The sequence below is a fragment of the Uranotaenia lowii genome, chromosome 2 (genome assembly GCF_029784155.1).
Source record: "Uranotaenia lowii strain MFRU-FL chromosome 2, ASM2978415v1, whole genome shotgun sequence".
In the NCBI taxonomy this organism is placed as follows: domain Eukaryota; kingdom Metazoa; phylum Arthropoda; class Insecta; order Diptera; family Culicidae; genus Uranotaenia; species Uranotaenia lowii.
In genome coordinates this window covers 71979544-72007315 of record NC_073692.1, presented here as the reverse complement: position 1 = coordinate 72007315, position 27772 = coordinate 71979544, and the positions used below count along the sequence as shown (strand labels likewise).

The 27772-nt window shown below is 38.0% G+C and overlaps 2 protein-coding genes and 1 pseudogene across 51 annotated transcripts in view; 1 reads left to right on the top strand and 2 right to left on the bottom strand.

Annotated features, from left to right (window-relative positions):
- The window catches only part of LOC129747198 (zinc finger protein 585A-like), a 62351-nt gene extending 39345 nt beyond the window's left edge, over window positions 1-23006 (top strand). For 40 of the 50 annotated variants that reach the window (XM_055741246.1, XM_055741255.1, XM_055741288.1 and 37 more), the window contains 5 exons: window positions 2039-2122; window positions 2502-2585; window positions 3357-3524; window positions 12490-12839; window positions 13834-23006. In XM_055741246.1, coding sequence (XP_055597221.1) covers window positions 2039-2122; window positions 2502-2585; window positions 3357-3524; window positions 12490-12839; window positions 13834-14450 — 1303 coding nt within the window. In that variant the 3' untranslated portion in view covers window positions 14451-23006. The remainder of the gene's footprint in view (window positions 1-2038; window positions 2123-2501; window positions 2586-3356; window positions 3525-12489; window positions 12840-13833) is intronic. The other 10 variants (XM_055741294.1, XM_055741282.1, XM_055741280.1 and 7 more) reach the window with 6 other exon arrangements.
- A 415-nt stretch (window positions 23007-23421) lies between these two features.
- LOC129747204 (mitochondrial inner membrane protease ATP23 homolog) lies at window positions 23422-24558 on the bottom strand. Its single transcript, XM_055741295.1, has 3 exons — window positions 24134-24558; window positions 23748-24054; window positions 23422-23684 (listed from the first exon to the last, which is right to left on the bottom strand). The coding sequence occupies exons 1-3, from the start codon at window positions 24451-24453 to the stop codon at window positions 23484-23486; spliced, it is 828 nt and encodes a 275-aa protein (XP_055597270.1). The 5' UTR covers window positions 24454-24558; the 3' UTR covers window positions 23422-23483.
- Window positions 24559-26131: 1573 nt separating this feature from the next.
- The window catches only part of LOC129741557 (cytochrome P450 CYP12A2-like), a 2099-nt pseudogene continuing 458 nt past the window's right edge, over window positions 26132-27772 (bottom strand).

Below are 27772 nucleotides of genomic sequence, written 5' to 3'. Positions count from 1 at the left end.
TAAATAAATCCGGGCAAAATCCGAGCTTTTTTCAATGAATTGCGGGCAACCGGATCGGGCCGGACTGTTCCCAAATTTGTATAAAATATCCGGGTAAACTCGGATAAAACCGGGCAATCTGGCAACCTTATTTTATACGTTCTACTTAGAAGATCCAGATTACTATCTCTTTCATTGAAATTCGTTTTAATCCACTTTGAAAAATCACGATTGCGTTCTTGTTTTTAGAGATTTTTTTAAATACCCTATTTCAAAATATTTTTTTTCTGATTTTCTTTCAAATCTCTTCTAAAATAAAACTTTTCGAAATCTGTCCCTAGAACCAATTTTATGGATTCTCATAATAAACCCATAATTTAGCATAACACAGTAGACTGAGTCGATTTGGGGTCATTTTTTAATTTCTCAAACCCTGGGGTCTTTAAAGCTTTGTTTTGGTCCAAAACTCATCCATGAATTTTCGCAGAATTTTCAAGTAACGTTTACATGAGTAAATTTGAACTTCTAGGTTTGTATGGGAAAATTGAATATTTTGTACTGAAAAATCAACATCATTTTTGCTTTTTCTGTGGAACCGAGCCAGCTTATGGTTTTGATGCCAATTTATAAATTTCCTAAAGGAAATTTTCCGCTGAACAACTTTGTTGAAGACCGTAACTTCGTATTTTATTAGATAAAAAAGTTATTAGTTGTTAAACAGGGGTATGTCTTTTCGCATTGATAAACAATAAATTCAATTGACATCACTGTTGGGTGCCTAGCGAGGTATTATATGACTGCTTTTCATGCAATACTTCGCGAAACTCCAGCAATGATGTCAATTGAATTTATTGTTAATCAATGCGAAAAAACATACCTCTGATAAACAGCTAATAACTTTTTTGCTAAATAAGATCCGAAGTTACGGTCTTCAACAAAGTTGTTCAGCGGAAAATTTCCTTTAGAAAATTTATAAATTAGCACAAAACCCATCAGCTGGATTGGTTCCACAGAAGAAACAAAAATGATGTTGATTTTTCAGTACAAAATATTCAATTTTCCCATACAAACCTAGAAGTTCAAATTTACTCATGTAAACGTTACTTGAAAATTCTGCAAAAAATCGTTCAAGAGTTTTGGACCAAAACGAAGCTTTTTAGACCCCAGGGTTTGAGAAATTCAAAAATGATCCCAAATCGACTCAGTCTAATAACACAGTGCGAAAATGCTTATTTTTCAACCTTTAATGGTCAATTATAAATGAGCGTGTAAGTTTAAGAAGAAAGTATCTCTTTTTTAAACTATTCACTGGCATAAAATGTGAGTCATCAATCACAAAAAAATATGGAAAACGCCTGCAGAAATTGTCATTGCCATTTAGAAAAAAAAAGCCGGTTGATATTCGCTTTTCGCGAAGCGATAAAACCCTAATAAATCAGTCCTTCCTATTGCGTACTGTTTTGTCATAAATGTTCCCTTTAACCCCCTGAATTCAATCACCAATTGGCCTTTCATGCAAACTATGTCCCTACTAACCATTAGGTTTGGTTTGTAACCTTTAAATCACTGTACAGTCTGAGCTTCCTATTTCTGAAAGAAAACATCCATCCACATTTTTTTCAAAGTTTCCCTGTAGATTAATGTTGCAAATTGCAAATTTTTCACCCTTCACTGAATCCCTCTTTCCAAGCACCGTTCACTACTTCCCCGATGATTTTGTTAACTGCTTTTTTGGTGTCATGTTACAAATTATAATTAAACAAATAAAAAATTGAATATTGTTTTAATATTTTATTTTTACACTCTTTTCTCTCTTTCTCTCGTTTTCTCTCTCCTCTCGCTTGCTCAAACAATCAAACAAATCCGCCCCCCACCACCCCGCATCACCCGCGCTCAACTACACTCTCTGGAACCAAAATCAAATGTTGAAAAACTGAAAACTGAAAACCAACAAAAAATACACACTCGAAACAAAAAAAAAAATAAAAAAATACAAATCCAATAACAACGCGTGGGGTGCCGTCGTGTGTGGGTGGGAACTTTTCCCTGGTGCACACAGATTGCACACTGGAGAAACTCCCTATCAGTGCACGTATTGCGGGAAAAAATTCACCCGAAAAGAGCATTTAACCAACCACATCAGGTGAGGGAAAACGAAGTTTTATTATTTTTTGGTTGTCTCTATTGTTCTCTGTTAAGTTGTTTCGGTTTTAAGCTTCTCTCTATAGTTTTGTGCTATCATTTTACCGTTAGTTGAGAATTAATCCTGCTTTAATTAAAAACAAAAACAAAAAGTTATAACTGTAGATTCGTTGGCGAGATTAGGGAATCAGATTTGTGGTTACCGTATTTTTGGAAGTACAGCGAAGGTCAGTTCTTGATTTATTTTTAAGACAGTGAGCAATCAAAATACATCTCTCAGAACCGAAGCACATCGGAAGACTTCTTTCCTTTACAAGATCCTTTGGCTCTGTCGTTGTTCGTTATTATTTGAACTGTTCTTATACCTTATACCTATATAGATTGCATACCGGAGAATCTCCCTATCGGTGTGACTACTGTAGTAAATCGTTCACCAGAAAAGAACACCTCAAAAACCACGTCAGGTGAGGATCGGTTTTAAGAGATCTTCATTTTTGTGCCCGTTCGTTTTCTTTTAATCAAATCAGTTCACACACAAAAAAAAAAACGCCAAAACCACCTGTCTAATCTAAGTTTCTCTCGCTTGTGCCACTTGTTTCATTCACATCCATCCGAAGTTAAAAAGTTTCTCACTTGAACTTTTCGCAAATTCAATTCATTTCATGTTTAGGGATAATGGAAATTTGTTCCCAAAAGATGCATCACACTTGGTATTGGTATGAATCTAAGCTGTTATTTAAAAAAAATGTTCAAAAAGTGTGAATTTAGATTGGATTTTAATCAACATTTCCATTCTACTTTATTTTTCTTAAGTAGAGGTGACATTGTGATGCATTATTTCTCCTAGTTTCCATTAGCCATACCATACAAAGAACATTCAATCAACGATGAATTGATGAATCAGAAATGAAGACGACCAATTGATGTTGTGTATTGTTGCCTGGAGATTATTGGATTGAGACTGTTTTATTGACCATCGCTTAGAAACAAAAACAAAAAAAAATGAACCTCAAATCTGACTCTCGATCATTGCTATTGTTCATTTAAACTCACTTTAAGTTTTCCTTTTTCTTTGTTTTTTTTTTTTTAAATCGTCCTTTCCTCCACAATTCCATTCGCTTGAACTACATCTCCCCCTCAATAATAAGGCTAGCCAAATAGGAATCGAAGAATCCATGTAGAAAATGTTTCATTTTTCAACCGTTACTAATGCATTCATGTTCCCTACTATATAGGCTCCACACCGGAGATTCACCGCACAAATGCGAATACTGCAACAAAACGTTCACCAGGAAGGAGCACCTGAACAACCACATGCGCCAGCACAGTGGCGACAATCCGCACTGCTGCAATGTGTGTAACAAGAACTTCACCCGGAAGGAGCATCTGATCAACCACATGAGGTGAGTCAATAGTTTTGTTTAGTTTTTCCGTAAAATTTTAAACTATTTTTTATGGTGGGCGGAGTTGTTCATTGGATGAAACAGAATCTTAGATGGGGAAAAAAACGTCCAAAAATGGCCCCTAAGTTGCCAAAAGGTTTTGAGAGAACCCTCAAGTAAAAGGTTCGTAAAAAGGGATTTTGAAGATTAATCAGCTCATCTAACTAAGGACGCTTGTAGCATGCTACATAACTAAAAGTCAAGCTCCTATCGATATTTCGATGTTTCAATAATTAAGCTAAAAAGAACATTAGAAAATTCTTCACTCTCGATATGAAAAACCTAAGAAGTTATCACACACTAACTGTTTTAAACTGGTTAATCCGTTTTAATTCCCAGAAATCTGGAACTGGAACCTGCTCTGAAACATGAAACAACAATTAGACATAAAAACTCGGCCTCGAAGTCTGAGACCTGATACATGAATCCTGCATCTGAGGCCTGAAATGTGAGATCTGATACCTAGGAAACGAGACTTGAGACACGACACTTTGGACCAGAGACCTATGATCTCAGATCTGATACCTAAGAACTAAGACCTGTATCCTGAGCAGGAACGGGATTATGCCATAGTCATGGGAAAAAAAAGTACGACTACTCAACAAACATTTTGGTTGATTAAAAACGCCAACTCGCTAGACAAAAGCTGAGGTAAAGCGTGATTGCTGTTTCAGCTTGCTAGCTGAATAAAGACAAACTGAAGTGCTGTTTCAGCGTTTTAAGAAGCTTTAGTGCAACTAATGGCAGAAGTTGAAGCATAGTTTACGTATAATTTTCTCAGTCTTTGTTCAACCCTTCTTGCTACATTTTAAATTTGACAGACTGGTATGAACTGTGGTAGAGCTACACTGCCGTTGGACGCATAATTGTCACATGAGATATTTCGAGGTTTTTGACTTTTTAATGCCCATCGTCATAATTTGATACGTATTATTGAAATTCTTTGTCAAAATATAAAGTTTATTCTAGAAATTTCAAGAAAAAATCAAAGTCAATTTGTCACCCTGAGAAAAATGGACGCATAACTGTCAAACTGAGACGATTGGACGCATATTTGTCACACTCAAGAAATGAACGTGTTATAACTTCGGAATGTCTAAATAGAATTTCACCAAACTTGGCATACGTGTCCTTGATAGTCGGGAGGGGATCACGGAGATATAAAGAGGGGGAGGGTCACTGTTTTCGCGACATCCCCGCATGTGCAAGAAAATCTCTGCAAACTGCTTCGGGTTCGTTGCTGGCGCTTGGAAGAGTGCATGTAAACGTACCCGCTTCACAGCATTAGTCAAATTATTACTCTTTCGGCGCCGTAAAACTAATCCACAATTGTCCAGGATGACCATATTTGACTGTCGGTGATTTTATCAGACCATTTTTGTTTGGTTTTGCTTTGAGTTTTCGATTTTGACGCACTTCGCAAAATACCGGAGATGTCTATTTTTAATGTTTACGAACTATTCCGCCAGAGTTACTTCATACGGAGCTTGTCCCAGCACCGTATTCACTTCAAACGGATTGGAATCGCTTCTCTCGATGTTGCGACATTTTCAGCACGGCAGCTGACAATTAGTTGAAGAAATTTTGCTTCCTGTAAAGAGAGTGAGCTGCCGCAAATTGCTCCCCCGTGCCGTTTTATTGATGGAACCCTTTAAAGACTTCATGTTTGTCACCAGATAATGTACGCTTTCAAATGATCCGATTCAGACCTATTTTTTTCAATTTAAGCTTCCATTTACGAATAAAACACAAGAGCCACGCACGAAATTCCAAACCAAAAAACTACTGAGAAAATGTTCGTGGTGTGACAAATATGCGTCCATTTTTCGACTGTTCATACAATTTTGCGGCATAAATGTCACACAAGGATTTTCATTGAAAAAACAGTTCATTTTCGAAAAAATTGATCGAGGCTCATATGATAGGAGTATACTTCAGAGATCTACGGCATTGAAGTCAACAAAAATTGCGAAACTGTGCGATAACAGCAAAGTGTTTTTGTGAAACTTTGATTACGTTTTTCTCGCTTTGCCTTTTTGTAACATGTGACAATTATGCTTCCAACGGCAGTACAATGCATGATGGTGGATATTGAAACAAGTTGAGCGCCACTGACTTTCAGTGAGTCCTACTCACGGGCCCGTTTCCTTCCTTAATTTACAAAGACAACATCCAAAAGCACAAACATTCGTATTACAACTATCGGACGGCACAGGTTTATCACAGCTGAATATCACGGGAATGTCTGGCAACCCTGTCTGGTTGCACTGCTCCACGGGCACGCCTCACTGCCCGGAGCACCTCCGCTGTCTGCTTACGGCTGGTTCTGTTCCGGCTTGGCCCTACCGACTGAGCTGGTGCCAACAGTGCCTTTAGCTCCCGAACAACGACATTCGGCTCTCCAACCGACGGCCCTGTACACAGCAAGAAAAATTCGTGTAAATTTAGATCGAAAACGATGCACGAAAACGGAACATCGATTTTGATGTAAAATTCTATCACGGTGTATTTTTATCCAGGATGTAATTTGTGAGGCGTGTAAATTTAGATCGAAATCAATGCACGAGATCGGATCACGAAAGCCGTCGTGTAAAAATACACAGGGATGTAAATTTTGAAATTAATTATCGTAAATATAAATATTTTTGCTAAATATTCAGGATTTTGGTTTTGTCTTTGAATGAATACGCCGCATCTTTCATTTTTAATTAATATTTATTTCTGAAAACATGAAAAACCATCACGAACCAGCGTCAGGCTGGATTTATTGTTGCATTCGATGATTCTCAGCTCGAAGATGTTTTAACAGATCAGCGTCATCCAGTATCCTCGAATGGTTCCGGAACACCATGGTTTTTCGGGCAGCATCACCAAAAGTTTCTCCGGATATCAGCCACTGCAAAAAATCTAACCTTGCTGCAATGGAAAGAAAAATAATCATTTTCAACCACATTCTTAATTTACGGTAAACTTACTGCTTTAAAAGGCTCTATAAAAGAGCTGCTGCTTAGCTACGCTTTTGAAAGACTCGTTTCCGAATCATTTTCTGACCTGTTTACTTTGTGCCCGACGCGCAAACTAACTTGAAATATAAAGTAGCACAATTTAAATATTTCCATTCAATTTTAAATCAAACAGATATAATTTTACACTGTTTGTGATATAAATTTCATTGACCGGTTGGTTTTCGCATGACGCAATGTAAAATTAAATCAAAACAGTTTATTTCTATTCAATTTTTGAAAATAGACTAATATTACATCAAAAGGAGTTTAAAATTACATCTTTTCGTAATTACACTCAAGGAAAAATAGATCACTCGTTTTTTAGATTCCGTGTACTTTTAGAAATTTTTTGCTGTGTAGAAAACAAACATTGTTTATTCTTTTCTCAAAGGTTTCGTTCACTATTTTGTCACTCACCCTGTTGGGGCCATTTGCAAAGATAAACCGATTGTACCAGCACAGTCTGCAACTTTTGGCTCTGCTTGGCTTGACGTGTTCATCGTCGAGGCTGGATGTTGTAGCGTGATGTTCAGCAAACCGTTGCCTGGGTGTTAAGATAAATGGATATTTATCCGATCTGTTTTTAACCGAATTGTTTTCGCTCACCTCCCGCCGATGCGGACCGACCCGGTCCTTTATAGGTTACGGCTACTGTTTTACTGTGCAAAGTTGTTTTGTTTTTTCTTTGTTCACGTGCACATGTGTTTTCGTTTGACAGGTTACACTCTTAATTATAAACATCGAATGATGGCTCGGTTTAACCCAATCATTACACGCACAAAATTGAACAACTACAAATGTTTTTCGCACAGCTCAGGGAATTTAGCAAGAGGAAAAGCGAATGATTTTTCAGCTAGAACGGAGGAAATAAAAAACGCGTCTGACTTGCACAACGGTTAGATTTATTCTAATCCTTTTCAAATGGGCAGTGGTGCCAATAGATTTATAGCAAGGATATAATATTATGAAACACAGGGGTGTATTCAAGGGTACATTAATTTTCCAATCGTTCATTCACCCCCCGTTGAGTCTCGACATCGAGATCAACTGAAGCTATTTGAGCAGTACCGTCGATGTTGTCTTCGCCTGGATGAAAAGTCACGATGCTGCCGAGTAGCCACTGCTCTCCAACCAACGTTATTAGCACGCACTGTTTCTTCACAAGAATCGGCAGGTTGCGATGAAACTTTCCACGGTGATTTCAGAGCAGCATTGAGTTCGGCCTGTTTATGGTTCAATTGACACACACGTGGGAGAGGTTTGGGTTTCCTAGGCTGAACAGAACCTGACATCACCCAGCCCAATTCTGTTTCTGCTAGGGTGAGACTGCTGTTGTTCATTTTCAACCTACCATCTCGTACCAAGTCAAAGAAGATCTCGTTACCAATGATCATGTCAACCGGATCAGGAACATAGAAAAATGGATCTGCCAATGTCAGACCGGTCGGAATTTCCAATGTTCGTGTGTCTACTTCGCATCGGGGTAGGTTGGCAGACACAGATGGCACAACCAAAAATTCCAGCTCGGAGGTGGTAAAGTCTTTGGCACATGATTTGATGCGTGTGGAGAGAGTGTAATTCACACGGGTCTGAGTGTCGTTGAGTCCACTAACCGGAAGTTCAACTGGTCGCATGTTAATCATAAGCTTGGAGGCCAAACACTCACTGATGATGTGACTGTCGGATCCGGAGTCAAGAAGCGCTCGACACTTAACAGTGGAGCCATTCTTCCCGACAATTAGCACTTGCGCTGTCGATAGTAGCACCTGCTTTGTGGCTGCTCCCAAGTGAGCACACATTGTTGCAGTGGTGTACTTCGATGTTGTTGGCGTTTCAGCAGCACCATCAGCTTCCATCTTTGCGCTACTGGTTGGGTTGGTGGGATGCAAGAAACTGTGGTGCTTTCGATTGCATCCTTCCACCTTGCACCCTTGCTCAGACGGACACTCACTGACTTGATGAAGTGCTTGCAAGCAGTTGAAACAAAGACTGGCCCTTGAGACGACAGCCTTCCTGTCCGGCAAATTCATTTGTTGGAATTTAGGGCACCGGTAGATGGAGTGATCTTCCTTGCAACAGGGACACGACTGCTTCGCCATCTGGAAGAATGATCTTGCAGCTGGTTTCAGAGCGTATGTTGGGCGTCTAGCAGGAACTGTTGACTGCTGCCTTGCTGGCTGCTCGGAGCGACTTGTGCGCAGCAGAACTCGTCCTCTATCCCGTAGGAAGTCGATGAATTCTTGAAATTCAGGTAGCTCGTTCCTCGGAAGTTTCGTCTCCCACTGCTCTTGGGTTTCCTTGTCGAGTTTTTTATACAGCACATTGACAACAAATAGCTCAGCCAATCCTTCCACTGGGAAACCATGACCACGTAGAGCATCGGCATGTTTGGTACATGTTTCGACCAGTTTAGTGATGCTTTGTCCTTTGTTCTCGATGGTGACCTTCGGGCATTCCAAAATTGCGTCAATGTGCGTGTCCATTATCAGTCGTCGGTCCTCGTAAGCGTTTTCCAAGATCCGCCAGGCCAAATCGTAGTCGTTCGTGTTGATGACATCTTGGTCAATCTTGTCCTTGGCATCACCGACCAATGAATTTCGCAGGTGCAAAATTTTCATGGCGGGAGTTTCGTTGGCGTACCGCTGCATGATGCTTCGGAAGAGGCTCTTGAAGCTAAACCAATTTTCCGGGTTGCCATCGAAGACCGGAAACGGAGCGTGCAGTTGTGGAGCGGCAGCTTGTACGTAGACATGTTGCGGGGAAACTGGTCGAGCCATTTCACTGCTGGTCGATGGGAGAGCGGGTGTGAGACGATCGATGTTGGTTTGTAGCGTAACGTAAAGTTGGTTGTGGAGAGACTCGAATCGCAGATATGCGTCCTTTTCATCGTCTCGCTCATCCCTTGGCTTGTTGGCGACGATTTCCACGTGGACCTTGTCGAATTCCTCCTCACATTTCCTCAGTGTCTCCAGGTGCAGCTTGAGCAAATGGATGCTTACGGGTTCAGCCTTGAGGGAATCTTCAATCCGCAACAATTTGCCGAAAATTAATTCACGGCGATCGAGAAGACAGCACAATTCTCGAGCCATTTTTCGTTGCTGGTCGCGTAGGTCCTGGGCAGTTTTTTGTTCCGCAATAGACGGCAGAATATTTCTCGGAACCTTGCATCCAGGAATATCACGGCGCGGGGTTTCAGATTCCGACATTTATTTGCAGCACTTTTTTTTGCACCCGCAGGGGGTAAATCACTATTTGATTTTTTCCTCTTGTGGGAAACACTTTCAATTTTTTCCTCTTGTGGGAAACACTTTTTTTTTCAAATTTAGTTCGATTTTTAATTTAGCCAAAATGGCTGACAGTTTTTTTTCACTAGTGCCTTGAGCACGTTCACACTCGGCACCAAGATGGTGGACCGGTTAACACTAGTGCCACGGGCACACACACACACACACACTACTGTAGTGTCTTTATTTTTACTCGCCAAAATGGCGGACTTTTTCCACTAATGTGCTACGAGCACACACACACTGCTAAAAGTCACGGACTTTTCTTCGCCAAGATGGCGGATCTCTTCACACAATTGTGCTTCGAGCACTTTTCACCAATATGGCGGAATGTCTTGAACTTGGGCGATGCGCACACACACACAGTCACAATTTGGAAGCAACGGATTTTTCCAAAATGGCGTCGAGCCGAAAATTTTCGTACACGGTACGAATTCACTCGCGATTAACTTTTTCGATAGCCGGAAATCATTCGAAATTCCTCAGGCTATCCGGATCGATTAGGACCAAAATGTTTTTCGCACAGCTCAGGGAATTTAGCAAGAGGAAAAGCGAATGATTTTTCAGCTAGAACGGAGGAAATAAAAAACGCGTCTGACTTGCACAACGGTTAGATTTATTCTAATCCTTTTCAAATGGGCAGTGGTGCCAATAGATTTATAGCAAGGATATAATATTATGAAACACAGGGGTGTATTCAAGGGTACATTAATTTTCCAATCGTTCAACAAATACTCAATTATAACGCTACAATATTTTGACCTAAAATTATTTTACTTTTTCTTATAGACAGCCATTTTCCATAATTCCTCACTACCTTCATTGTAAAAGGTAGAATTGGTTTACTGGGAGGATTTCATGTGGGATTCGGAAAGACGAAAAAAAAAAAAGACCATTCCTACATTAAGTATTTACTTTCTGTAGAGTTGCATTTTGGTCAGATTGAAGTTCGGGACAGGTAAAAAACAAAAAAAAAAAAAAACAAGGGGAAAAAGTTGGTGCCGAAAATCGGGCAGAAATCGATAATTTTATTTTTGTTTTTTTTTTTTTGGTCGCTCCGTCAATAGACGACGTTCGGTACATTTTAGCTGGATAATTTCTCCAAATCCAGATGATTCAGTGCTGGAAGCATTGCTTCTAGTGAATTTTGGTGACCTTCTTTCAGCCAGATTGCTGATTAAAACTTAACCACGATATTTTTCAGCCCTTTTTCAAGATAATATACTTGTGAGGTAGTGACCCGTTCTTTTCGCCACATTTCGTTGAATAAAGATTTTTATGAAATGAAAACATGGTTTAAATTGAATGTTTTGGTTAAGAAGGATTTTTCCATTCTGTCATTGATCTTGGGCTTGTGATATAGCTCAGATGGCAAGTCTGTCGTCTCCTGAGCCGATGTCCGCGAGTTCGAGCCCAAGAGTAAACATCGAACACAGTTGTACCGGATAGTTTCTCAATAACGATCCGCCAACTGTAACGTTGATAAAGTCGCGAATGCCATAAAGATGGTAAAACGACTATAATCGAAACAAAAAAAAAATTCTGTCATTGATCATTGAGATCTTTAATGTTTCGGTCATGACATGAATGTTCTAATATGTCATGAGAAAAATCACTGGTGCACTTTTGGCAAGTTTATGGATCTTTTGTTTGCCAAACTTGTTTTCAATTTTTTATCACCACAGACGTTAGCTAAGAATAGTATAAGATTAATCAAAATAGAGACAGAAATCAATAGAAGCATTTTTTCCAAGCTTTGTTGGTTACTCACTCTTCTCATACCTGAATTTTATTACCGTCATATGAATAGCCTTGGATTCAACAATCACGTTTTTGGAGTGTTTCTGTCATACCATAGTCCATGATTGATCTTTTTTCTTTGGGATAGTGATCCAAAATAAATATTTACATTCATGTGACATGAATGAAAATTTTCATGCCTGATCCTGAGACTTGAGACCTGGATAAGATCTGAGACATGAAATACGAGACATAGACTTGAGATACACATGTTCATAGATGAGAAGTGGAACGTGAAATGTGAGAAGTGAGACGTTGCACGATAGAAGTGAGGCGTTAGACGAGACACGTGGGACGTGATTCGTGAGAACTGAGACAGGTGAAGCGAGATGTAAGCAAGTGAGATCAATCTGCCTTACTTTGTATGTCTCACTTCTCACGTTTTCGTCTCATGTGTTATGTCTCACTTATCATTTCTCACGTCTAACTTCTTAATTGTCACTTTTAACTCTCATTGGTTCATCAAAGTTCCACATTGATTCTATGAAATCAAAAAAGACCATAAAAGGCACAGATGAGATATTTGATTTTTGTTGTTTCGAGAATATGCTGAAAGTTGCTGAGATTAATATTTCTCACTATCTTAAATTTTGGAAAAAAAAATTGCAAACTTCTCCAGTGTTGCCAGACACATGTACTTTTATTAGAATTTCAATTAAATTTATTTTTTCCGACACAATTTTTATTTAAATTTCATAAGATTGAGGGTCGTGGGCTAGCATTTGGATTATTCTGTGGTCGTAGAACTTTAAAGTTTCGAGAAATTATTGGAAATCAATTCGAAGTTAAACCTGTACATATTTCACACCCACATTAACTATCACCTTCTCTTTTCAGCCGTTCCCATACCGGCGAGCGTCCGTTCCAGTGTGACGAGTGCGGCAAATCGTTCCCGCTCAAGGGCAACCTGCTGTTCCACCAGCGCAGCCACACCAAGGGGCAGCCGATGGAGCGGCCGTTCCGGTGCGACATGTGCCCGAAGGACTTCATCTGCAAGGGGCATCTGGTGTCCCATCAGCGATCTCACACCGGGGAGAAGAACCACCACTGTCCGCAGTGCAGCAAGTCGTACGTGGAGCGGGGCAACATGCTGCGGCACATGAAGAAGACCCATCCGGATGCGGTCATTCCGGTGCTGCCCAAGTTGCCGCACATCAAGGTGGAACCGAAGTCCACCGGTGAGTACTGTGAGTGTATCCCAATTTTTTATTATTTTAAAAGTGCTGCTAGTTTTTTTCTTTTCTGACCAGTTTTTTTTTTGGTTTTTTTGAGTAAACTTTGGGCGCGTGTGTGTCTTTGAATGCCATGCTAAAAATGCTAACGTTTTTTCTTCCGTTTGAATTACTACTAACCACAACCGTTAAATTAGCTTATAATAATTATTTCTGAGTTTGTTTTAACCATTTGTTGCAATGAAGTAGAAAATCTAAATTAACCAATCGACTGGGCATTCTTCCAAAATCGATATTTACCAAAAACTGACGCTTTCACTAATTTAAAAAAAAAACAATATCCCTACAACGATGATTTTGAAAACTGGATACTTACGATGTTATGTTGGTAATTTACTGTTCAATTTCAGTTTAAATTACTACTGAACTAGAAAAATCATAAAAAAATTATTTGTTACTGTAATCCATTTTGATGTTCGAATGTTGACTGCTAAATGAACAGCAACAATCAGTTAGAAAGATTATCGTTGTAGCATCTTGTAAATAATTACTCGTAACAATGCATGCAACACTACATTACTTAATTGGTTTTGGAAGAGGCCCATGGGAACTAGTTAGTCAAGTGTGCTTTCGAGTATAAGACATCTAAAAAACAAAAGAAAAAAACACATCTGCTATGCTCAGATGCCCAATGACCATTGGTTCGGTTGAATGTGAATCGAAAACGATATGATGGATGGATAATTTTTCTACTTTATTGTGACCTTCCGGCGGTTCAGTTAAACTTGCCTCCAGAGCAAATGCTGCCGTTCTTGTTCTTGTACAAACAGTAAGACGACAATACGAGATGATTTTGTCATCCCCCAGATAACTAAATGAATATTTCTCTCTCTCTCTTGTTATATTTCTTTCCTTACATTTCGTGTACCGCGAATAACAATGACAAATTTTGAATTCTGAAACGAAAATATATGCAAAAACCGTTCGAACCGCAAATATAAAAAAACAGTAACTCAGCCAACGTCGGCGGTGACGTCCCCGGCTCAGGCCACCTCCACAATAACATCGATCATCTCCAATACACATCCATCGCAGCATCATCACATTCAACCGAAAATGGAACCGAAAACTCAGATACATCATCTTCCGATTCCTCATCAGCATCAGGCTCCCCAGTTGCACCACCCCATATCGGCGCCGATGCACCTGCCCCCACCACCAAACCCCCAACAGTTAGCAGCACTCGCCCTCCACCACCAGGTGGCCCAACAGCAGCAGCAACAACAGCCGCAACAACAATCCTCACCCTCAACGGGCCGAACACAGCCTTCTCCTCGTACATCACATCAGCCGCAGCAGCAGCAGCAGCCGCTTCCGGTGCAGCCGGTGCAGGTGCCCCAAGTGCCCCAGGTGCAACAACCCCAGGCGCCCCCGGAAAACCAACAGTCCCAGCAGCAGCCGGTCCAGGGCCCAACTGGACCCCTGCCACCACCACACCATACGGTCCCGGTTACTATTATAACCCACGCTGGCACAATTAATGCGACCATGCCGGATGCCCGGACCATCCAGATGCACCATCTAGGGGCGGCCCAATCGGCCGAGGAGCACACGGTTGTCTATTAGAACACATGGATGGAACACCGAAGCAAAAAAAAAAAACCACCAGCAGCCAATCAACCAGTGATGTGTAACTAGGAACAGTACCTGGAGTACCCTCGAAACACAACAACAACAAATGTTAAAAGAATAAAGTATGCGATTAAGGTATAAAATATGAAACGTTAACTACAACAAAAAGGCGAATTACGGAAAGAGTACAGATTTGCAATTAGTAGTTTTTAAACCTTTAGGAGGAACCCCTAACTCGTAACCAGTAATAGAAATAGTGAAAACATGTATGCGACAGCAAAAGTACTAATACATACAAGTATGTAAACCTATACAACTATATATATACACGTACACACAAGAGAAAAGCAAACAATAATAAGCAAAAAACAAATGATTCATTTCTGTCTCGATATCAGATATCGACAAGAATCAACCTAAAAGAAATGTGAATTTAATATGACAACAGTAAAGTTGGAACACACACAGCCCCACAAAAACTAATGGTAAATTAGAGAAACAAATATTGAAGTGGAAATATTGAGATACCTATTATATATACATTGTGTAAGATTAACAACAATAAAACACAAGTAAGACATCAACTGTTTGAAACGTTCTTTTTTGTTCGATACAAAAATTGAAATAAATAAAAAAAAACACATAAACAGCCAGTTGTGATAGATGAAATAACACACAAACCAACCCAGACATACCGTTATTAATAGCAAAACTGAACAAAATGAAGAAAAAAACTCAAATGCAGTAAATGAAAATCACCCTTAGGTAAAACTATTACAAGATGAATCATAGAAACCAATACATAAACAAATAAACAAATTGTTGAAATAGGTGAAATAAACAAATATTAAATGATTTTACACCCGCAGCAGATGTAAGTTGATTAGAACTGAACGAAAGGAAATCAATAAAAAAAAGGTTGCTGGACACACTAAAACACTATTTTCGAATGGAAACCATTTACCGGACAAACGAATGCTGAGATAGGACTCGAGGTTCTTCGGAAGAGCCTTTGAGCTGTACGAGTAAACAGCTGCAACAGTGACAAACACTGAATGAATAGTACAACATTATTACAACATGAACTAAGTAATATATTATTAACATACAAAAAGATAAGCAAAATCTTTTGGAAAAGAAAAGCACCACGATCTTGAGGAATGTTTTTAACTATAAAGTAATAATAAACCATGGAACAGCTCTAAACATCCATCATTCATCAAGATTGCACTGTCATCCTGCTCTACATTCGACGTTCGTGAGGATCGTAAAGAAAGTGAAAAGCTAATAAGATGTCGCCATAATGTTGCCGCCATATGAAAGTTTAAGGAAAAAAATACAAACAGACATGGAAAAAAACTTGTCTCAGTCAAAACTCCCGCTGCAACCTCAATAGTCACTGATCAACTACATTCACACATCAACAGCAGAAATGAGAACAATAGAACCAGAAACTCCGTGACAGTAGTCAGCAAGTTGATTGAGCAGATTCATACAATAGAAACTATACATCCGAACAAGAGAAACCCTATCCAACGCCATACACGTAAATGTACCAACCACATCATTCACCGAAGCCGGACGAGAAGAGATTGCAGGTCCATCACCAACAATAGCATACAAAGCCCAATTGCAAGGCCCGATGATACAGAACAATAGAAAGGTAACATACCACAAACAAACCCCACTGAAACACATAAACAAAATGAAATAGTACATAGGATTCCCACACAACAACCCAAGCCACTTTTAACTTATACACAACTAACTTCAAACTACAATACACAAACTCTATACCACAGAACAATTATTTTTCTATGTCATGTGTGTGTTTTTTTACTCCCCTCATCCTGTATAAGATGTAAGAAACTTGAGAGTGTTGATGAACAACAATCAGCGGAAATCGCGAGAGGTTCTTCTAATTTTTACAACAAATAAGTAATTGCACGCAGTTTTCCGGAACAACGTTTCTTGCGATGGTTCAAAAGCAGGAAAAAAAATTAAATGATTCAACTCGTTTCAAAAAGACAAGCCTCTCGAATCGTTGTTCCGGTTCATCGTGTGTCATGTACACAGAAATGCACTCATTTGCACTCACACCATGGTGTCGGATAATGGGTGAACTCCGCTTTGCGGATGCCATTCCTACTCCCACCGTATCTAACCATAACTTAACAATAGTTCCATAGATTCTATAAACAATAGTAACCAGTTTTATCCACAGCAAGCATACTACGCCATAGAATATATCTCTGAGCAGAGTGTTGTCCCCTTACGGGTTTCAACACTCTCACAATACAAACTAATACTAATTTTAAATCACACACCAACTCACAACAAATGCATCATAAATAGTCTGGAAAAGAATTCTTCTTCTGATAGCAGTTTAAAAAACAAATGCAGACACATCTTGTGTCTTGCAAAAGAAAGATAACATAAATGTAAGCTACAAAGTCCATAGAGAAACCTTTACTAAGCGAAAGTGAACCGCAGAACACATTGGTCGATAAACAAACAAAATGTATAACTCTTGATAGAGAACAACGCTTCAATCCTACTGCTGAGGACTACTGGAAACAAAAAAAAATACTATGAATAAAAGCCAACAAACAAATTTCCAGTTAGGTTTTCGCAAGGAGCAACAGATCTATGAAAGATGAAAGGTTTGAGTTTCTTTTTAAAAATATATTTTATTCTACAGCAAGGATAGATTGTACAGATAAGATAACGCATTTGATTTTTCAGCTGCATTTTATGTTAATCTGTTTTTTTTTCCTACCACGACAAGCAGATAAGCAGTAGCAGCAATAGAGAAAACATTTAAAACAACAATAGTATCACCGTTGTTACACTTTTCAGTGTAACGAATCCTCTGACTATATGAACAATAGCAAACAGGACAACTAAACAACAGCTTATAAAGGCGCTTCAATCTGGTCATTCATGTGTGCGCGCTAAAAAAACGCGCCACGTGAATGCTAGACTATCAATATCAACTAACACACATCACCCAATACTACAACCACAACTACACAGGAAAGAAAACTTATTGAAAATATTTTTTTTGAAAACGCAGTCAGCAACAGCAATAGCAAAATCAAACTCAAACACGAAACTGATTGCAATATGGCTTGGATTTTTTTAACATCAACAGAAAGATCGAAGGTAGTTTCGTGTTTGATGCATCTTCAACTAGTATTTTGTTTTAGTTTACATTTTTATTTTTTTTAATACACCTTCAGAGCGGCCAATTTAAAAAAGAAATAAGCATGCATTCAAATGTTCCGTGAGTCAACTCTTCCATCTTTGCACAGTCGTCTTGACTTTTGGTTTAGTGAGCAAATTTTGTTAGAGAAAAAAAAAGATAATCGGGATCATGAATACATATTAAAGTTAGGTGTTTTCTAAGACCTTTGTATGAATTCACATTATGGAGACAGATTCCTTTTAAATAAGTTTATTTTTCAAAATTCAATTGGGGCTGGCCCCTCCGGATTTTCCATGATCTCAGACTTAAAGGTCCCCAAAACCTTTATAAACCTTTCGTTTAAGCCATATTTTAGGTTGTAAAGAGAGTTTTTTTCGGTACAAATGTGTAAAATACGAAATGATGTTTTGTGTTGATCACAAATCGGTACCAAAAACAGAATGATATCGTTTAATTAAAAAAAAAACCGATTATTAACTTCAGTTTTGAAACACAGCATAAACTTGACGAGCAAAGTTGAAACCACGGAACAATAACAATTGCAATGCTTTTGGAAGACTTACACAAACGCTACTTTCTAGTCAATTTAGCGGCTCCTTGAATATCGCTTTGAATCAAATCCAAAACTATTAGATTCCGCAGCTTAGTAATGCAAGAAAAAGAAAAAAAAATCAAATTATAACATGGACTCAGAAAAGTATAAAAACCAAACTACCCAGGTTATTGCAGACAATTGTGCACAATCAGAGGAAGAAGAATTTTTATAAAACTTTTTTTTTGTGTTTCCTATCCGCACCCGATTAATTAAACTCTCAATCTTACAAATGACGAAAAATTATGGAAGAATCGTGAAGTTATATACAGCAAAATAAAATCTCAATCGCAATCGAAAGTCATCAGTCTCTTGAAACAGTTGTTTTACATTTAGTGCCCTGTTTGAGTATGGAGTTCTTTTTTGAGATTTGACTTGTCCCATTTATGCTCTTCAATGAAAATAAAAACTTCAAATCAATTCAAGTTTGGTCCGAGAAAAATTTTACCAAAATTATAATGTCTTTGATATCGATATGATCCTACCTTCAAATTACAGTCGTGTTCTTAAAAAAGATCTACGTACATCGAGGCCTAAATTAAAGCACATCTCATATAACGACAAGACAAACGTTGGTAATGACATCCTAAAAAGGCGAGAAAAATGTATCATTCATCATTATAATACGAATCCGAACATTCTATTCATCGACATCATTCACTGAAAAAAGATTTAAAAACATTCGCGTACATATTCTCTATCTCTAGGGTCTAAATTAAATGACAACTGAAAATATCCAAAGCCCAACCTGATTCAGAGAATAATAAGAACATTGAACCAAACTACTCTGCTGATTTGGAATGATTTCTAAATGAATTGTTTTTCGTTTCTACTGTTTTCTGTTTTTATTATACACTTTTATATTGTGCAAATCGTCATACAGCTTAGCGAAAGAGAACCCGTTATAACGATTATATTTGAAGACTATTTAGCGCAAATCACGCTTCTTACAGAGCCAATAGAGAAAAGTGCAACAGAAATTAAAAAAAAAACCCATTAAGCCTCACTAACAACACACATTGATTCAGTCAAGCACACACATCTCCACAGTCTCAGTAAAAAAAAAAGAATTAAAGAAAAAAAACATAATTTCTGAAGCATTGAATGAGCCTGTTTTATTTTAGAAAAGAAACACGAAAGCTATTTTGTTGTTCAAGATGTTATAGTGAATGTATATAAAAGGAAAACAAAAACCATGCCAACAAAGCAAAAGGCGAACAGAAACCAAAACGGCAAAGGGAAGATTGAACCACACAAATAACCACTCAAGTAGAAATGAGCAAATCTTACAAAGCAAAAGAATAATACAACTCTAGTATTAGACATTTAGCAGTGACAAAAAAGAACGTTTAGGTATGTGTCTGAGATAATAGAAAGTAAAGAAGTAAAAAAAAGTACACACCCTCACAAACACACAAAGCATTATAAATCTCAAAAATTTCCATTTTGATTTTATTTAAAATAAACGGTTTAGAAATTATGAAAACTTTTACAGAAGCAAAAACAACTAACTTCTCATTCTTACTATGGTCGTCGGAGTCATGTCAGTCAATCGATACTTCCGAGAAACTCTATTGAGTGTTGCTTTAAAGTGGAATCACACAGCTGTTATGGTTCTAACCCACGATCCCTGAAGGGTGTCAGAGAACATTTCAACCGCTAAATCGAGTGACACTCGTAAGAATTTGTTTTCAGGACTTCAAGTCGCCTGGATTTTCATCGTGTGCTGATTTTTTTTTCCGAAACGACAAAAGCAAAATCAATGCCACCAGGAAATGCCAGTTCAAAATTATACCTTCGGTTTTCGGTTATCTATCTTGAGTGGTGGAGCATTTTCGGATCGTGGAAATGGTTAGCAAAATGCGACACCCAAATAGGAAAAACAAAATATGGCGATAAACGAAATAACATAAAAGAAATAATCTGATATAACAAGAAGTGATAACAAAAACATAATGAGAGCAAGAAACAGGAGAGAAGGTGAATGCTGTATATACACAAAAAAAACAGAAGAAATTTTATTTACAATTTTTTCAGAAAAGTGAAAAGTGAAAAAATGTGAAACAAATCGTAATTAGAAAACACATACCGAGAGCAAGAGAGCGATAAAAAAGAAGGAAGAGAAAAATCTTTATTGACGCGAGTAAGCGAGACGAAGGAAATAAAACAAATCACGTGCAGCTAAGCTGCATTTTATACGAATTTTCTATTAAAATATTATTTTTAATTTACATTAAATTGAAAGGAAAGAGAGCAAACAACAAGTTCGCAACCGAAGACGGAAAATTGTGCGTAAGTTCGCAGCTAGTGTAAAAAGTTTGAGAATGTGTAAAACAGGAGAACATCCAAATGCTTTTCTTTCGCCCAAAGTGAGCCGACAGGAAGCGTGGAAGGTTAACGGACAAAATTTGAATGTAAAGTAGGATTTACCGCATTTTTGGAGGTACCCAGGTAGGAAAATCGACATTTCGTGGCAAAGTGAACAAATGTATTAAAATAAAACACAGTCGGTGACAGAAATAAAAAAAAGGAACAGGAAAATTCGGAAAATAAGACGTTCGAAGGAAAATAAAAATAGAAATCAAGTGTTAGGACGAATAAAAGAAGAGAAAAATAAAATTAAAAAAAAAAAAACAAAATAAAATATGTAGCGATAAATCGTAAGCGAGCAAGTTTAGGCAGAAAAAAATTTACACTACGCAGAAGGTAACAAGTAAGGGACAAGTATAAAAATACGGAAAAAGAAGCGAAAATAAATCATTACTACGTTCAGAGTGGATGGTAATAATTTATCTGATAACATTTATTTATTACATTTGTAAGCAGAAGCAAGCCTATATAGATTTTCTTTATTTTTAATATTTTGTTTTATTTTTATACTTTTAGCTGCTAATTTTAATAACCCACGACGCGCATAATTCTAGGTTTAGAATGCGGTGTTGCGCAAAAGTAAAAGTTCAGAGACCTATAATTTTCCGAGAATTTACTACAAAAAAAATCAACATAATATAATTGCGCCACAATGTCCTCCATGATACAAAGCAGAACAATAGTGAAAGCGAGTGCGTTAGAACGATGCAGAAACTAGTCGTTTCCTATTTCCCAGTTTTTGATACTGCTGAGTAGAAAAAAAAAACAATCAAGCAAAAATCGCATCAATGTCCGTACTTATACTTGAAACGGGTCGTTCCAAAATGTGTGCTGGTGGAAACAATCGGTTTAGACTACCAAAAAAATAGAAACTTTCGATGGAATCAAAAAAACTATTTCAAAGTTACACGCTGTAACCGATCAAAAATCGCGCAACTCTTCACATGGAACAATTAAAATTGCCACCCTGCAAAACTGATGCAATTCACTAGCTTACAGAATGTGCCCGTGGATTGAAAAATGATCTATCACGAACTAGGAACCATTACTTTCTGCATCAGAAGCGAACTTATCCCTCCCCCATTATGGAAGAAAAAAAACTGTATAGCAGGATCAACACAAACCCGTAACATACAAAACGACGATAATAACATTGTAAATGTAAGAGAAGCTGCGCCACATTTGCATTATACAAAGAAAGTAAAAAAAAAACACAGCAGAAGATAAATCCATAGATACAGAAACCACAACAAAATAGAAACAAACAGATGATGATTGTAACAAATGTAAAACAATGGTGAAACTATGATTTCCGTATGTAAGTTTTCTAACAGTTGGTTTGATACAAACAGATGCAAATCTCACTGGAATCCGGTGTAACTTAACGAAAGAGCATCTACACAAATTTGCTGAATTTTGTCTTACATTTTTTTCCTCGATACTCGTTAATTTACAGATATTCTAGTCAATTTCTGTACTAATAAGATGAAAGTTGTACGTGTAAATTTGTTCAAATTTTTACGTCCAGATTTCTTAAAACAGTTTTTATTTTAAATATTTCAAGTGCAAAATTTTACGGGAAATAAACCTTACAATCCTTCGCTAAGTTACGCCGGAACAGCACAGTTTTTGCTCTTTCTATTTTTTTCTTTTCAAATAGACATGCATCCACATATACACAGAAACTTAATAGAGGAAGAATGTGCGGAGGAAAACAAACAAAAATAATAATAACGCAAAAAAATGAAACTAATCGAAAAATCGCAAAGTACTCCCCCTGACTATAATGCCTTTTTAGTTTCCCTAAGTTTGATTTTCGTGCGCTTTGGACCCGAAAAAATATTCTTACACACAAAATGGAAGATACGTCCTATTAATTTCTCTTGCTATTTTTTAGTTAGCTGTATATTAAATGCATAAAAAATAACGAAAAATAAAGGATCTAGATCGTGATGTTTTGTAAAGTCATTAAGTGAAAGAAAAAAAAATCAAGTAGAAGATGGACAAAATTTTATTAGGTATATAAACATACACATAATTTTTTTTATTTTAAGTCGAAAAAGATAATAAAAAAAAACAAAATCTTTATATGAAACAAAAATTGAAAAAAATGAACTCACGCAAAACAAACAAATCAGTGAAACGAGAATGAGAAATTTGTTTCGCAGTGTAACACACCAGATACGCGACAAACGGACGGACCTGAACTTTCGCTGTTCGTGTAGTTTAAGTTTTTCTCGTTTTTTTTTCATTCATTCTTTCGCCCTTAGTTTTTAGCTTTTGTTTATTGTCAAACAAAAATACAGCCAGTATAATGTATCCTTAATGTTTCAAAACTATAAATTATATTATCAAAATTAATAAATGTTTTGAATATAAAGTAGTTTCAAAAAAAAGTTTACTTGTTTTCAATAGTAGAATGAAAAAGAAAGTTCCAAAAGATCATCAGTAACCAAAATCGCCTTTCGCGTTATGTTCAACTTTGCGTAACACAGAGCTCACCTACTGGGCTGAATGGACTGTTGCGCCGAGGCTAAGGTAGATACTCAAGCTTGCTCTGAAAGGATATGTCGATATGCCCATGAAGCACTTTCCACTTTCTGACCCACAAACCTACTGTAGTTTACTGAAGGTAGATCACATAGATCATATTTTTCCCCTCGTTGCATCAAGTCAAACATCTCCAGTGCTGCTAGATTGAACGCAACGAGGCCAGTTTCATCCAATAGTTAACAGTACTACCTATTATAGATAGCAATTGTTTGAGGATGTGATATGAAACGTTAACACCCAGATAAGGGGAGTCATAATTATTATAATAGCAAGCTTTCTACTATCCTAAGTTCCAAATAAGATGTTAGTCAACATCGTATCCATACATGGGCCCTTCCATGTAGGCTTTGTACATGTCTTTGGAATTTCTTCGTATCCGTCGTCCGATCGGTTCCAGGTCGTTGTAGCACTTGGGGAAAACTCGCTCAACCGCCGCAATGGCTTCCTCTGGAGTAACCTTCCGGACCGCTAGCACCGAATTGAGGGCTTTGGTTTTCACGCAATCCTATTTAGACAATAAAATGTTAAACAAATTATCAAGTTATTATTTCAATGGTGTGAACGTTACCTGATGAGCTTCCTTGATTTTGAACGGCGAAGCATCGCCTTGGGTCCAGGCACTCATGAACGAACAATGGGTGAGATTGGCCGCCCTAATTTCCGTGCAAGCCAGATGGTCTATGTTTTTGAAATCCAAATCATTGCGGCAATAATCGAACATGTGGATCATTTCGTGCGTCAGAACTCCCTGAACGATGCCCTCGTTACGGGCAATGTTCTGACAGACAACTACTTGATTTAGCACCGGATCGTAGCCACCACTCACGGACACGTCGCACACCTCACAGGCGATGTGTCGTCGGATGTCGATGGCGCTAGAATACGTAAAAGTATGACAATTTTTTTTAAATATTGGCCCTTATTCTGCGCCGCGCATCTTTAACCGATACTCACCACCCAGAACTTTTGAGAGCGCCCATCATCAACTTAACCATGGGGCTGTTCTTCACGCAGGAGTAAACATTCCGCTCGCATTTGATTTTGTCCAGATTTTCCTGACCCTCGATACCGAGCAAGACCCGGCCCCAGCTGGGTTGGTACTTTTCACCGCGTCGCTCCGGATACAGATCGTAGCCCCACTGTTTAGCGCCATCTTCCCCGGTGCCTTGGTCCGATCGATCGATCACGGCATTCGGGATGGGAGGAGTTGTAGTGTTGTTGGGAGACTGCGGCGGGGTTTTCGGTTCCTTTGAGGGGTCCGGATTCGCGGACATGATGATTGGATCCTAGGCTGGAATCACTTTTTGGAACATATAAGTAGCGATTCTGATGTAACCACCCGGTTCAGAACAAAACACGATTCCGGGGGGTGGTTTTTGTTTGACGTCGGTAAAGAAGAGCTTATTTCTAGAGGTGTTAGCCGTCGTTTATAAGCACTGTTCAAGCACGCTGGAATGTTCTGAAATCCACGTAAAATTTAAAAAATGACAAGAATTATGAAACAGAAAATTGCAAGAAATCACAGAAAAGGTCAAAATAATAAAAAAAAACTGACAAGAATGACAACGACAAAAATGATGTATTTATTAAAGTAAAAACAATAAAACAGACATAATAACAAATGAAAATAAAAAATAACATAAATGGAAAATTTATGAAAGTTGGAAACGATAAAAAGGTCAAAAGTTACGAAAATGACAAAAAAAAACGAAACGAAAATGACAAGAGAAATTTGACAAAATTGTATAAAAATAAAATGATGACTAAAATGGTTAAAAAGCCAAAAACGGCAGTATACCAAAAGAAATGTAAAAATTTCAAAAACTATCAAAATGCCAAAAATGACAGAAAAGATTTATGTAAAATTTTAAAATATCACAAAATTTGTGTGCACTGAATTCAATGACTCGCAATAACAATACAAAATACAACAATGACAAAAGTGGAAAAATTACAAGACTTATTAAAAAAAATTGTAACGATTACGGAAGTGACAAAGTAACAAAAATTACGAAAAAGACAAATTTGCAAAAAAAGTTTTTTTTTGGTTTATTTATGACACTTTACCACCTTGTTGCTAAAATAAAGGATGAAAATGTAAAAAAAGACGAAAATTATTTAAATGAAAAAAACGGCTCTAACAGGACATAAATGACAAATGACTAGAATGACAAAAATGGCAAAACACGAAAAAAATTTTAATAATAAAAATTATATGAAAGATAAAATTGGAATTTGACTCAACTCCACAATATTTATAAGGTAAAATTCTTATTCATCTTCAATAAATATCAATTTTTGAATGAACGTTGTTCTTGTTTTATTGTTATTGATGAAATCAACCAAAACAGATAGCATATACACCATTTAAATCAATGAATGGTAAACCCACTGATCACGTAAAACGGTATCATTTACTATTTTGCTAGGTGAATGCAAAAAAAGTAAAATTCAACTTTTTTCTAGTGGTAAAATTTAACGAGAAAAATAAGTTGAAAAAAAAATCAACTCTGTTTTTCGGTAAATTCTACCTTTTTTTTTCTTTTCCGTGAGTGTATGAACATTTCCTCAGATTTATCAAATGCTTTTGCACCAAAGGAAAGACTGAAAGAAGTTAAAACTGCGTCTGCGACTTATGTTGATTGCAGGCGCGAAATCCAGCGTTCCATGCATGCGCAAGGCTTCGAACATCAAGTGAACTAAAATTCTAACGCATTTCAGTTTAATATAATTTAGATCTCTTTTCTGAGTTAGTAGTAGGCCTAACAGAAGCGGATCTCGAGGGGCCCATTTTCATTTTTTTTTTCGAGACTCCAGGCAGGATCGCCAATGTGCAACCCCGAGGAGCCCATTTTCAGCAGTCTCGAACAATTCCCTTGGGATTTTATACTTCCTTCTCTATCTGACTTTTCGATTTTTTCAGAGACAGTCAGTTATGGACTTCTTGCCGAGTGAAAATCAACACTGTAGTATTTTGAAGTACCTTCTTTTTGATATTTTGCTTCTGTTGCTCTTAAACTTTAATGACATGAGAAAAAATCACACTAAAAATAGAACACATCATTCCGTCTTCTTAATCAACCACTTCAGTCATCTCGAAGCGCAGTTCGTTGGTCGGCACGTTGATGAGCGAGGTGCGAATCTTCAACGGTCCATGATTCCAGCGGTACTCGAATTGTCGCGTTACACGCGCAAGAAATATTTCTATCTCCATCATAGCCAACCGACGTCCGATACAAGAACGAGGGCCAAATCCGAACGGCAGGAACAGAAACGAATGGGCACTCTTGGCACTCGGCACCCCCGGTTTCGACTGCTTAAGCCAACGCTCCGGGAGGAATTCCTGAGCTCGGGCGAAGTGACGCTCATCTTTGTACAGACTCATTGCCGGCATCATGATGTCTGTCTACGAATTGATGATTTACTAAGTTATGACCCGAGTCATTACATGAGAACTTACTTTTTTCGGAATGCGGTATCCCTGAAGTACAAGATCTTTACCAGTTGTGCGTGCACCGCCAACAATCGGTGACTGGACCCGAAGACCTTCTTTGATGCAAGCTCGGAGATAAGGAAGGTTGCGCATATTATCTGGCGTTAATGATGAATTTTTAGCCGGAAGAATCGCTCGAATTTCTTTGCGAAGCTTGTTTTGCTTCTCCGAATTTGTAGCTAGAGCGTGCAGTATACCAATCGTTCCAGATGAAGTCTTAAATTTTAAGCGTTCATGAGTTGGAGCGTTATTTAAGACTTCGCAAATATGTAGCCTACCGTATCAACCCCAGCCTGCAACATGTCGAAAGCCATAATTATGGCTACATCCTTATCGACCTTCAACAGCTTCTCCAATACGCTCATAGTATCACTGGATTTTGATGGATTTTTCTCCAAACGTATCATCGTAGCGTCAATTTTTGACGTGATGATGCTGCCAAAGAAAACAATTGAATTCAGAAAACTATTTTCATTACCTATCTTATGAACAGTACTCAGTTATTCCATCTAGGACAGTAATGAATCTGTTGAACGTTGGGGTTTTGTAGTATTTCCAAACCGAGGGAAGAATGTCTAGTTGATATGAAAGCTCAAGAAACTCTCCGATCAACTGATCCACAGAAAACAAATCATTAGAAAAACGCAGAAATATTTATACATTGAATTCACCCTCATAAGCTCAGACGCTTCCTCTGGTTGATCGTGCTCCAAAACGCCTAGTCTGGTATCCAAGGCGAGTACTCCCATGACCTCCAGAGCCCATCGATTTATCCACTGATCAAAATCGCCCGGCATTTCGTTTTTGGCGTCACGCAGATTTAGGATTCTGACAGATAAAAAAAACAGTCTAGTTTGATGTTCAAAACCTTCCAATTCCAACTCACATCTTCATGAAGTCTTGGCCCACTTCATCTAGCTTGTCAATGTAGAGTTGAACAGTTTTAGGCTGCAACATCACTGGATTGACCATGGTGCGAAAGTGGTGCCATCCCTCTCCTTGTCTGGAAGAATTATAATCAATTGTCAAAGCTTGTTCATCCATCCAACCCTCAACACCTTACTCCGTCACCAATCCCATGCCCTTGAATATCTCTGGCC